The 12,818-nt window shown below is 45.9% G+C and overlaps 1 protein-coding gene across 2 annotated transcripts in view; it reads left to right on the plus strand.

Annotated features, from left to right (window-relative positions):
- The window catches only part of LOC147708065 (centromere protein H-like), a 412,880-nt gene that overhangs the window by 236,553 nt on the left and 163,509 nt on the right, over positions 1-12,818 (plus strand). For both annotated transcript variants that reach the window (XM_086925295.1, XM_086925294.1), the window contains one exon: positions 8,411-8,467. In XM_086925295.1, coding sequence (XP_086781421.1) covers positions 8,411-8,467 — 57 coding nt within the window. The remainder of the gene's footprint in view (positions 1-8,410; positions 8,468-12,818) is intronic.

Genomic DNA, 12,818 nt, shown 5'->3' on the forward strand with positions numbered 1-12,818 from the left:
TGACGCAGAAAGCCTTCAGTCAGCTCCTTCTTCTGTGGCTTCTAAGCGTGGCAGTGTTCAGGAGTTACCATCTCCTTTCCTGAAGAAGAGAAAGCTGGCTTTGACTGTGGCTGCAGTGCCACCTACTGCTTCTGTGCCTGTTGTAACTACGCCCACGAGATCTGGCTCTCAGGCGTCGTTTCCAGCTTCTGTTAAAGTGGTTACACTTTTCACAGCGCGGTCGTCGACGGGCTCGTCGACGACCACTCCGACGACGAGATTGGCTGCTGTGGCGTCGTCTACAACTACAGTCACGATGACATCGGCGTCGTCATCGTCGACGAGAATCTCGACGACGGCTCTCACGTCGACGAGAGCCTCTGTTTCTTCAATCTCGTCGACGATCCCTATCATATCGTCGACGAAGAAGCCATCGTCGATGAAGAACCCATCGTCGTCAATCCCATCGTCGACGAAGGCCTCGTCGACGAGGCTCCCGTCGACGGCGACGACTAAGCTCCCGTCGACGAAGATTCCGTCGACGAAGCTCCCGTCGACGAAGCTCCCGTCGACGAAGATTCCGTCGACGAAGATGCCGTCGACGAAGGTGCCGTCGACGAAGGTGCCGTCGACGAAGGCACCGTCGATGCCTGCAACACAATCACCGTCGACGGCCCAGGCGACGTCTACTACATCGTCGACGACAGCATCATCGACGGGCTCGTCCATGAGCAAACCAGCGACAGTAGGGCCTAAGCCTTCTACGTCCACGGAGGCGCCTTTAGACTTGCTGTCTACGGCGACTGCTTCAATATTGTCATCATCTACGCAGGGCTCTGCGTTGACAGCAACTTCCAGTTCTTCTTCCTATGCCAACATGCCTTTGGTGCCCTTGGACACTTCAGTTTCTGCTGTACAGTCCTCATTCAATAAAGAGGAAGATTCCGCTTTCCACCTTCAATCCCCTGCTCTACAACCACCACTCCAGTTGTTCGTGTCTGACCATGAGACTGAGTCAGTTCCAGATGACACTGTTTATGGGGATGCCCGGAGTCCATCAGATTTAATCATTAAATGCCAGGACACTTCTTCTTCTGAAGAAGAAGAAGAAGAAGAGGTTGAGCAGGTAGATCAGCACGAAGACCAATGCGTGCAAATCCCAATGACGTCTATTCCAATGACACTTTTCTCTAACCTCCAACACATGTTGGACGATTATAACAGACGTTTTCCACCTACCCCCCAGGGTACTCCGGTTCATGAATCTGCTGATGTAGCACTTTCGCATCAACCTCTACAAACTCCTCCAAGACAGTCGGCTCCGTCAGTGCATTTGAGTGCTCCTCTGTCTACTAATCCACTTACGGACACTGACTCAGAGCCAGAGAGAGAGGAAGGAGAGGTTTGCCAGGATTCAGATGGTGAGCAGGATCCTTATTTGGCGGAATTTGATAATTATCGAGTTCAAACACCCTCGCCGCAACAGGGCGCTTCAAGTGATTCACCTCCTGTGGACATCGCTAGTTTTCATAAGCTTATGGACAAGGCGGCGGACCGCTTCAAGTTATCAAGGGTCCAGCGTGATGAAGACTGTTTTCTGTATGATTTCAAAAATCAGCCTTATAAGCAGGTGCATACAATACCAATTATTGAATTTATTTGGAAGGAAGGGCAAAAGATTATGAAGGCTCCTAACTCCTTGCCGGCCCAGATACCTAGATTGGAGAAAAAGTACAAGGCTCCAACTGGCTCGCCTGCTTGTCTGCTCTCTCATCCAAAGCCAGACTCAGTGGTGACTCAGGCAGCACAACGTCGTGCACGTAATCCTACAGCGCCTGTCACTTCCCCTCCCGATAGAGAGGGTCGCCGATTGGATGCAATCGGAAAGAAATTTTCGTCCATGGCTTCAACTTCAGCCCGTGCTGCGAATGCTCTCGCAATTTTGGGTCGTTTCGACCGACAAATGTGGTCAGATATGTCCATCTTTCTTGCGCAGCTTCCTGAGTCATCCAAAGTGGAAGCGCTCCAGGTCCTTCAAGATGGTCAAAGGGCTTCGGAGGAGATTATAGACTGTGCTGTGGACGTGGCGAATACTGCATTCCGTATCCTTGCCAGTGCGGCGGCGCTCCGACGCCAGGGATGGTTAAAATCTACTTCTTTCAGGCAAGAGGTCCAGTCAATGATAATTGACATGCCGTATGATGGCGAATCTTTGTTCGGTTCCTAAATCGATGCTTCTTTGGAAACCATAAAGAAGGATACCGACACGGCGAAGTCGCTTGGGTCCTTGCAATTTAAGAAGCAGCCCTTTCGTGCAGCACGGGGGCGGGGCACCTCGTCCAATTTTACCAGAGGAGGACAGTCACAGTACCGCCAGTACAATCAAGGAAACCAACGGTACTCGAATCCACAGTCTGCTCGTCAACAACAATCCAGACCCTATAGAGGGAAGTCCAATTATAGAGGTGCCAACAACACCAACAAACGACAATGACTTGCCAGTTCAACAGGATGTTGGAGGTCGAATCTCGCAGTTCTACTCTCAGTGGTCTCAAATAACATCGGACCAATGGGTGTTGGACATTGTGAATTCCAAGGCGTGACCCTTGCGCACAGAGTTTCCTCCTCCATCTCCGCCTTCGGGTCCGCCACCTCCCCATCTAGAAGAACTACAACATCAAGTTCAACTATTATTAACAAAGGGTGCAGTCGAAGTGGTTCCTGTATCACAGCGGGAGAAAGGCTTCTATTCGAGGTTCTTCCTCATTCTAAAGAAGACGGGGGAGTGGCGTCCCATTATGGATCTGAGGTATCTCAACCTCTTCCTGAAACAACAGTCCTTCCGCATGTTAACATTGTCAGAAGTCTTGCGGTTTCTCTGCAGCGGAGATTTTTTGACTACAATAGACCTGCAAGACGCCTATTTTCATGTACCAATCATTCCTCAACATCGAAAGTACTTGAGGTTCAAAGTAGGACGCAATCACTATCAGTTCAAAGTACTACCATTTGGCCTCAGATCAGCTCCTTGTGTGTTCACGAAGGTTCTGGCTCCGGTCATGGCTTACCTGCGTCTTCAGGGAGTCAAGATATTTCCTTACCTGGACGATTGTTGAAATCCCAATCCGCAAGTCAGCTGCATCACGACACACGCTTGTGTCTCACCCTCTTCAATTCTCTAGGGTTGACCATCAATGTAAAGAAGTCACATTTCACACCTCTACGAAGCAGGACATTCCTCGGAGCTGTTATAGACACGGACGTGTCAAAAGCGTTCATCTCCATCGAGCGGAGACAGAAGATAGTTCATCTGGTCTCCACCATCAGATCAAGAAAGTCAGTTTCAGTGCGAATGTTAAAGTCATTTCTGGGGATGGCATCATCTTGTATCGCACTGATCCCGAATTGCAGGTTACGTACCCGTCCTATTCAGGAGGAATTGGACCTACAATGGCGACAGGTGTCGGGGTCGTTCAACGACCAAGTGACAGTCACAGCTGGCATGAAGACCAGTCTACTCTGGTGGGAGCGACGGACCAATCTGAACCAAGGGGTCTCTTTCCTTACCCAGACTCCAGATCTGACATTGACCACGGATGCGTCCATGGACGGATGGGGAGCCCATCTCCTGGACCTTTCCATCAAAGGAAAGTGGACGGCGACTCAGAAAACCTGGCATATCAACAGGCTGGAATTGCTGGCGATCTTCCTAGCGCTGAAGGCCTTCTTACCAGTGGTGCACGGAGAATCGGTGCTGGTTCAAACAGACAACACCACCAGCATGCACTACATGAACAAACAGGGAGGCACAAAATCTCAGCCCCTGTCTTGTCTTGCCCAAAGGATTTGGGAATGGGCACTTCGTCACCACATTTCTTTGACGGCAGTCCATTTGCCGGGAGCGTCAAACATACTGGCAGATTCCCTAAGCAGGTCTGCGTCATCCACTCATGAATGGGAGTTACACCAGCCGACTCTGGACCTCGTGTTCCACCAATGGGGTCATCCCAAGATGGACCTATTTGCAACGCCAGTGAATCGGAAATGCCAGGCTTTCGCCAGTTGGCATCCACATCCGGAATCCAGCGGCAATGCCCTACTCATGGATTGGACCGGCCTATTTGCATATGCGTTTCCACCACTCCCACTGGTGCCAAGGACGTTGTGGAAGATGCGCAGGCAACCCTGCCGCTTGATTTTAATCGCCCCACGTTGGCCCAGACAGGCGTGGTTTTCAGAACTCCTTCTAATGTCCCAATGCACACCAATTCGCCTCCATCCACGTCCGGACCTTCTGACAATGGACGGCGGACAGGTTTGTCACCCAGACCCGTCAACGCTTCAATTGTGGGCATGGAACCTGAATTCATGGAATTTGCCTCTTTAAGTATTCCTCAGGACTGTAGAGACATTCTAGCGTCTGCTAGAGCTCCATCAACAATCAAAACATATAGGTTAAAGTGGAAACGCTTCTGTCATTGGTGCGCAGCATCCAACGTACACCCTATCAGTTCCACTCCAGAACAACTGTTACCATTCTTCTTAAGTCTTGCTCAATCTGGTCTTTCACATGCCACATTGAGAGTCTTTTTGGCGGCCATCTCACGCTACCGTCATGATGGCTCTACGTCTCTCTGTTCATCCAGAATCATCAGACAGTTCTTTAAAGGACTTTTCAGGAAGTTCCCTCCGTTAAGGCGCCCTCCTCCAGCTTGGCACCTCAACGTGGTGTTATCACAACTTATGAAACCTCCATTTGAGCCGATTCATCGTTCAAACCTCAAGTTTCTGACCTGGAAAGTGGCTTTGCTTTTGGCTTTGACTTCGTCTCGTCGTGTAAGTGACTTGCACGCTTTCACCATCAAACCTCCATATTTGCAGTTCAAACCTGATGGAGTGTCACTTCGTACCAATCCTTCTTTTCTCCCAAAAGTACCTACTGACTTCCATTTGAACGAGCCAGTTTTCTTAAAGACTTTTTTCCCGGATCCTAAATCCCCTGCGGAACAACGACTACATTCTTTAGACATCAAACGGTGTCTGAAATTCTACATTTCTAGGACAGCCCCTTTTCGTAAATCCAATCAGCTATTTATAGCATATGGACTACTGCGCAAAGGACACTCAGTGACTAAACAGACAATAACAAGATGGCTCTCTTCAGCCATATCGTTTTGCCATCAGCAGGCTGGCAGGCCTTTACCTACTCCAGTGAGAGCACATTCTACGAGAGCAATGGCGTCGTCCATCGCATTGTTTGCCGGAGTGCCTCTACACCAGATTTGTCGTGCAGCGACATGGTCCAGCAGGCACACCTTTACCAGACATTATTGTTTGGATGCTGTCAACGAGGCGGATACCGCAGTGGGGCAAGCAGTGCTTCGTCATCTTTTCAAATAAGGTGAGCCTCTTTCCCTCCTCCATTCTTGAGATTGCCTTGCTTTTATGCTATATATTGTTCTTCTATTGTTTGGAAATATTGCAATCTCAGCTCTAGGAGGTTACTGCTATCTATTCTATTCAAGCATGTGAATCTATGAAAGACACCCCTAATACTGGAGAAGAACAATTGTTACTTACCTGTAAACAGGTGGTTCTCCAGTATTGGTGTCTTTCATAGATTCACATGCGACCCACCCATCCTCCCCTCAGAGGCTCTTTTCTCCTCATGCGCTATTATTACTAGTGCTGCGAAAATCTGAGGGCTTGAGCTTCTGAGGAGAAGGTTCTAGAGGGTGCTTGGGCCTGATTGGCTGCAGTTTGGACTAACATAATGACACTGATATGTTGCAAATGAGTTTTTTCTCTCTAATGCATTCCTATGTAGTAACCTTTGTAAAGGTTTTTCAGTACATATTTTATCAGTTTTACTATTTATATGATACTTTATATATTTATATATATATATATTTATTAGCATTATTGCTATTTTATTTACCGTGGGACTCCCACTTCGACGACGGGGAATATTCAAGCATGTGAATCTATGAAAGACACCAATACTGGAGAACCACCTGTTTACAGGTAAGTAACAATTGTTCATGTGATGTATATATTTTGTATATTATATTGTATATAGAGATGAATGCAAGCTAGGGTGTCTCATTGTTGTATAGTCCTTAGTATATATGTTCTAATTTCCTTACATTATTATATTTCTTTCTGTGCCCCACCTTATCACTTGACACGTATATATGTTGTTGTGAACTGTGAATATAAATGACCTAAAAATATCATATTGAACATCGGGGTAATTGGTTATACCTTGTATGCAAATAAATGTTGAATTGATCCCTCTGTACTATTTCTTGTTTATACACATCGTTTGATGTCTCTTGCTCATGTATAGGAGGGTGATCTGGGCATAACCCCTGTTTTTTTCTAGTATGCGCCATGCACAGCAGGATTTTGTTTAAAATGGCAACTTGGCCCCTTCTGTTTCTATACACGGTTGAAACCGCAAGATCATAATACCATAATAAACCTTAGATTTTCCTGCACTGTCATGCGAGCTACCAGTGCCTAAAAATACCATCAATAATACATACATGACACTAAACAAAAAAGCAAAAAGAACAATCGATTGACAGAATGCTGAACAATGTCATACATTAACCTCAGTGGAGAAATTTGGGCCTACATCCATAGTTTGTGTACTCGCCATGCCACCCCAGTTTAGACCCCGCCATTTGCAAATCAGTTTGACCCTCAGTTTCCTCATAGGAACAGTCCAGCCCGAACTGTCAGGCCAGTTCCACCCTGAACAGTAAACTAGTATCCTAGGACTTATTTCGGGGTAAGATCCCTCATCAGCCAGGCTAGCTTGATTCCAGTGGCATGGAGAGCATGAGACCCACATCTGGTCATACACGGCCCACTCAGGGTGACAAATGCAAAAAGAACAATTAATGGACAGAATGCTGAACAATGTCATACCTTCACCCCAGTACAGAGATCAGGGCTTGACTCCATTTTTTTTCTTCCCATGCCATTTCTTTAAACCCAGATCCTTGTGACTAAGGGGTAATGTTTGCATTGTTCAGCATTTCGTACATGTAATGTGTATCTTTTGCTTTCTTGCCCTAAGTGGGAAGGGTATGCCCAAACGTGGGTCCCTTGCGCACTGCGCCACTGGATTCAAGCTAGCCAGGCTTGTGAGGGGTGATGCCCCGAAACTGGTCCAACGATGCTTGATTCCAGTCCAAGGAGGACCTAACTTGGCAGTTCGGGCTGGACTGTTCCTATGAGGAACAGGGTCAAGACTGATATGAATATGACTGGGTCCAAACTGGGGTGACATGGTGAGCCAAAGAACAATGTGTTAAACCCAGTTGCTTGTGACTGGGGGTGAATGTTTGTATTGTCTAGCATTCTGTCCATCAATTGCTCCTTTTGCCATTAAACAAATAAGAGCACACCTCCCACTATGGATACTCCTGTGACTGCACTCCCTATGAAATGCTCGTGAAGACAAAAAAATAAGCAATTGGTCATGACTGAGAGCTATAAACTATGGCCCCTGAATGGAGGCTGCTGAATGGTTGCCTGACACTTTCAGCGACAAATGACTCAATGGGGGATGACCGTTTGCCCCATCTTCTCGCTCTAGATTGTAATACTTTGACATGAATTGCGCCGTGAGCTTAAGCTGAACCTAAAATCTGTGCTTAATTTGTGTTAAAAAAAAAAAAAAGTGACGGGGCCCTAGCTATGTGTGGTCACAATAACTTGCACACCCCTCAGTGCTGCCAAAAGCCAGTGCCATTATTACGTAATAATCCTCACACTCCACTAACTGTCAGCTTGGATTGTTCCATGTCACCAAAATATAAGCATGGCCTGCAAGATGTATTGTTATTTTAATTATAATGTATATTGCATTTTTAAAATATCGCCTTAAGTGCTCTGCTCAAAAATAGACAGACGGTGCCACCATTCGGTAGACTGTCAGAAACAAGTGCCGATTTTAAAATATAAGTGCTGGTGCCAAGCGCTGACAAACGCCGCTATAAATGAAAGACCAAAGAGAAATAAAAATCCAACGAAAGTAACAATATTTGCTTTAGAAACATTGTGTTGGTAATACAGATGTTAAAAGATCGAAAAACATGTTTATAGGCTTACGAATAGGAAAAAATGTGTATTACTTTAAGTTCGACATATATGTAACTGGAAACGACTTTAAATTATACGCAGAAAAGTCCTATTTTGCCCAGAACTAGGGCAATTAAAAAATATCGCTTGACCCTATTTGTGATACAGAAGAACTTTTTAATTTAGCACTCCACCCATTCTTAATTCAGTCTTTATTTTTCATATCTGTGCTCCAAGATCTTTCGGCACGTGTCAGTTTCTTTGATCCATTTCTTGAAGTGTCAACGGTTTTGTATGTGTAAGTAAGTGTAATGGATATCCTTTCTTTCTTTTCTAGGATGCAGTGTTCCGATGCAATACAAAATGAAATTGAGAACAACACTCAAGACAGTGAGTAAGTGAGATAATTGTATGGGGAAAATTATGTCGCCTTTATGAACATTTCGTCCTGCATTTTGATATACTGCCAGTCGCTAGGGTATCTTGAGATAGGTTTGCAACTAAAATGAATCACAGCTCTCTGCTGTTTCTAAATAAATGTGCACAATGATTGGACCAGGCTCACCAAAAGGGGGCACATTCGTTCTCTTATCTAGTGGAGAAGGCTTGGAAGGATATTCCCTCTGCCCTGCCACACACTGCAGGCATAACTCATTTTGAAAGCAGACGAAAACTTGGTTTTTCAACTTGCCTTAGTCTGATATGTCACTGTCTTCTTTTCAGCTCGGGGTACTTTTCGGAGCTGTTGTGCTTTATAGATTATCTAATTCCATCCATTCATTCATTGCATTTCAGTCACTTGTAATTTCATCCTTGCCAAGCAGTCCTTCCATCTTGAAGGTGAATGAACAAAGATTGCTCCCTCTATTTGATTTTGAACATAAAACCTGCCCCTGCACCCTGCACTTGTGTTCAGAAAGTAGCTGAGGTTCGAAATTATGCTGGCACGGTCCTAACTCAATGAATTGAAAACCTGGAAACATGCAAACGCTGTCCCACCTCTCGCCATCCCATCTGAGCCCAGGAATAACAAAAGAGTTTTCTGTGTAAACTTAAAAAAGCTTTTCTTTGTATAGATCTCTGTGGGTTTGGGCCTGCCTCGGACTACGGTGGGATGCTACTGTCCGAACCTTCTGCTAAATCTGTAAAAGAATAAGTTCTGGGGCCCAAAGTTTTGTTAAGAAGCCCTTGGCAGGCACCATTGAAGGTTGGGGTGTAGACTACCAGAGCTGTCCAGTCTTGATTCCACCTCATCCGAAAAAGGGAGAGTTACCCTTAGATGCCAAAAGGGACAGGGTTATAACCTCAAAAAGCAAAAAAGGTTTTTCCCTCCTATGCTTATTTATTGTTTTAAAACCTGCCTTAAGAATAAAACACATCTTCCTGCAAGTAAAATTTTAGCATACCAACCAATGTAAAGTCGCCTTCTGTCACGTTATAGCAGAGGTCTTCAAACTTTTGGATGCCAAGACCCCCCTGTCAACATTTTGAGGCGTAAGGACCCCCTCCTGACAAAAATTTCTAAACCTGTCGGCAGGGCTACTGGAATTTTGAGGCAGGTGAGGACCAAATTACGTGACAGGCTTGACTAAATTGTGTGGGAAGAAAATGTAAATGATGTTATGTGATGCCACGTGTTTTGGGATAGCATTGCTTCATTATTTTGACATTTTTACACACATTAACACTGAGGAAAGATTTCAACTCATAAGTACCCGCTTATAACCAAAATACAGCAATTAACATCCGAAAGATTTCTAGTCAACCTTTGTGAAGGGCCTTCCACTTTGCAGGAATACATGCTGCCACATTAGAAGCTCACCTGGCCCTGGCCGGGAGAAGCAGGGATCCCTTAAAACCCTGGCGGTTTTGTGCAGAGTTAAGCAGTTTACCCCTGCAGCTTTCCTCTCAGCCCCTCCCTTCCATCCCTATCTTCTCTCCCAACCCCGGATCCCTCTCTCCCTTTGCAGGCCATTTTCTTTCACCCCTTTTTACAACTTCTAAACTCTCCCCATTCAACCTCCCACTTCACCTTTAACACCATCAACTCTTATGATTTTACCCCCCTGCTCTGAAAATCTGTAAAACCCATTGTTCATGACGAGCTCAGCTCGGCATGAGTGTACGAGAGGTGTACCTCATGACGAGCTGAGCTCGTCATGAGCGTCGAAGGGGTTAATCACCTCTTGCCATTCTCTCTTTTCACTGCTCTCATCTCTAATAGTCTCTCACATTTATCTCATGGCCTCTCTGACCCTGTCCCCTCCCGTGCCCCTCAGCACTTCTCATTCACCTCGTCTCTCCATTCAAATTTTTGTCTATTTGTATCTTACACCTCTCCAGTCCCCCCCTTTCATCTTTCTCATCTTCCCTTTGTTGTAACAGAAGCCCTCACCTTTGGCTCACACTCACTTCTAGCGTGTCCACACTTCTCTTTGGCAATTTACATTTCTCCTCATCCCTGACCTCTTCAATTGAATTCTCTCACTCCCTTGCTATCCTCTCTCATCCTCTCCTCTCTCCTCACCAAGCATACGGGTCGAACCTGTATGCTCCTCTCAGCCTGTGCCACTCTGCTTATTGTTCCCTAATTCAAGAAGGCATGAGTTGTTTGTCTCTCTGTTTAGGTGCAGGCTGCACAGTTATGGAACTTGCATCCTCCTTTGCTTCATTCCACCAAGAATCTATTATCCTTTAGGAAGATATAAAATCCTTTCTCTATGGTCTGTAGGTTACCCCATTTGGCTGGTTCTTCTTCTCCTTCTGTGTGTTTCTAATTTGCCTTCAGGCATCCAATGGTTATTAGCCCCAGGACATCATTTGGTAACAGTAGCGCACTACAAATGTAAATATAATAGGCAGAAGCAGGGGAGTCACTAGACCAGATCTTTGGAGGGGAGAGGGGGGGAGGGGGGGTAATACTCCCTGCCAGGGCCGGCCCTAACACTGGTCGCACATGGTGCAACACTATTTTTTGGGTGCCCCACCCCGGTTTCCTCCTTCTCCATGAATTCCTTCACTACCACTCACCAACAATGCAACTCATCTCTCTATATACCTTTCTGACAAACATTTCATTTTTTTATAGCGCTACTCATAGTTTACTCACACTCATTTCTGTGATCTGCATGGTTCATATTCTTTGTAGCAGGCACATTAAACCTCTGCATTGTGTGGGTGACAAGAGTGCCCATCTGAGTGCACAGTGAGCTGTGCAACAGTGTGAGAGTAGGGTAAGAGGAGTGACAGCAGGGTGAGTGAGGTGGTGTATGAATTTGGGTGCGGATGCAAGTTCAGAATGAGACTAATGAATGTATGATTACTGATGGGCTTGTTTGAGTGAGTTGCATATGGAGCAGTGAGGGGGACAGGTGAGTGAAGTGTCACATGAGTGCAGGATGAGTAATGTGCTCGTGTGACTGCAGGGTGGGAGGTACAGGGTGAACAGCGCAAGTGCCTTGTGAGTGCAGAGTGATCACTGTGAGTGCAGGGTGAGCGGGTGAATGGTGTGAGTGCATGGTGATCAGTGTGAGTGCATTGCGATTGCTGTGAGTGCAGGGTGAGCATGAAAGTGAAGGGCGAGAATGAGGAGAAAGTTGTCTGAATGTGGGTTGCATTCCCAGACACTTGAAGTAACTCAACATGTTATTGACGGCAGCGTAGGGGTTCAGATCTAAGTTAAACTGTTGCTATTATGGCATTGATCGGGTATTGAGGGTGGAGGAAATAAGTAATGTGCTGATCTTGCCACAAACTTACAGTCCTATGGTTAGGGTTGCCCGCAGATTGTTTTGATGTCCCAATCGGTACAAACATAATCAGTCACCTAAAGCTGTATTTTTTGCTCTTCTGTGCATACTTCGAACAGCAAATATAAATAGAAAGCACTTTTAATTGTGTTCTAGGGCTGCCTCAATGATCCATGACTGATAATTAAAGAGAACAAAGACAGAACATAACGAATGCATACATACTTTTTTATTTAGAAGTCCATTTTGTGTCAAGAGGAGGTCTTTGCAGGCTCTTTAAACAACACACGGCAGGCATTTTTTATTTGGCAACCCTACTTTATATTCCTTGTCATGAACTGCATTCTCACACTACAGCAGTAAAGGTAAAACACAAGTGTAAGGAATAGGCAGAGTGGGGACCCAGGGGGTACTGGAACCAGAAAAAACTAACCTCTGTAACCAGTTTACAAAGGCATGTAAATATGCAAATGGCCTTTAAAGACCTGTAAAAAACTCTGGCCTGCAGGAGATAAGACTCCAGACACTTCCCAGCTGAGCCCCCAGCAGCTCGAGGTGCACTGCAGCAGTCCGAGCTGAGACACAGGACGGGGGAAGTTGGGGGCTGAAGCTCTTGGGCCTGGGCAGAAGTGCAATACACAACCCATTAAATATTATTAGAACATTGGAATGTTGGGAGCTCCATTGAAGACTATGGAGTGCTTCCTGCTTCTACGGGCCTGTAAATGCCCGCAGAGCCACATTCCAATGTTTTACAAAGGCCTCTCGGAGAGCTTCGAGAAGCCTTTGTTTTATTTGTTAGAACATTCTGCCACTAGAGGGCAGAATGTTCTAATAGCCTTATAACCCTTCGAGCAGGGCTATATCAGCTATTAAAGTCCCGTCCCTTGTTAAAGTCCCTCGCCTTCGGCTCGGGCCTTTAACGTGGGGGCGGGCCTTCAATAGCCGGTATAGCCCTCTACGGCGAGCTATAAAGCTATAATATGACCCTTAAAT

Source organism: Lissotriton vulgaris, chromosome 6 (genome assembly GCF_964263255.1).
Source record: "Lissotriton vulgaris chromosome 6, aLisVul1.2, whole genome shotgun sequence".
NCBI classification, from domain to species: domain Eukaryota; kingdom Metazoa; phylum Chordata; class Amphibia; order Caudata; family Salamandridae; genus Lissotriton; species Lissotriton vulgaris.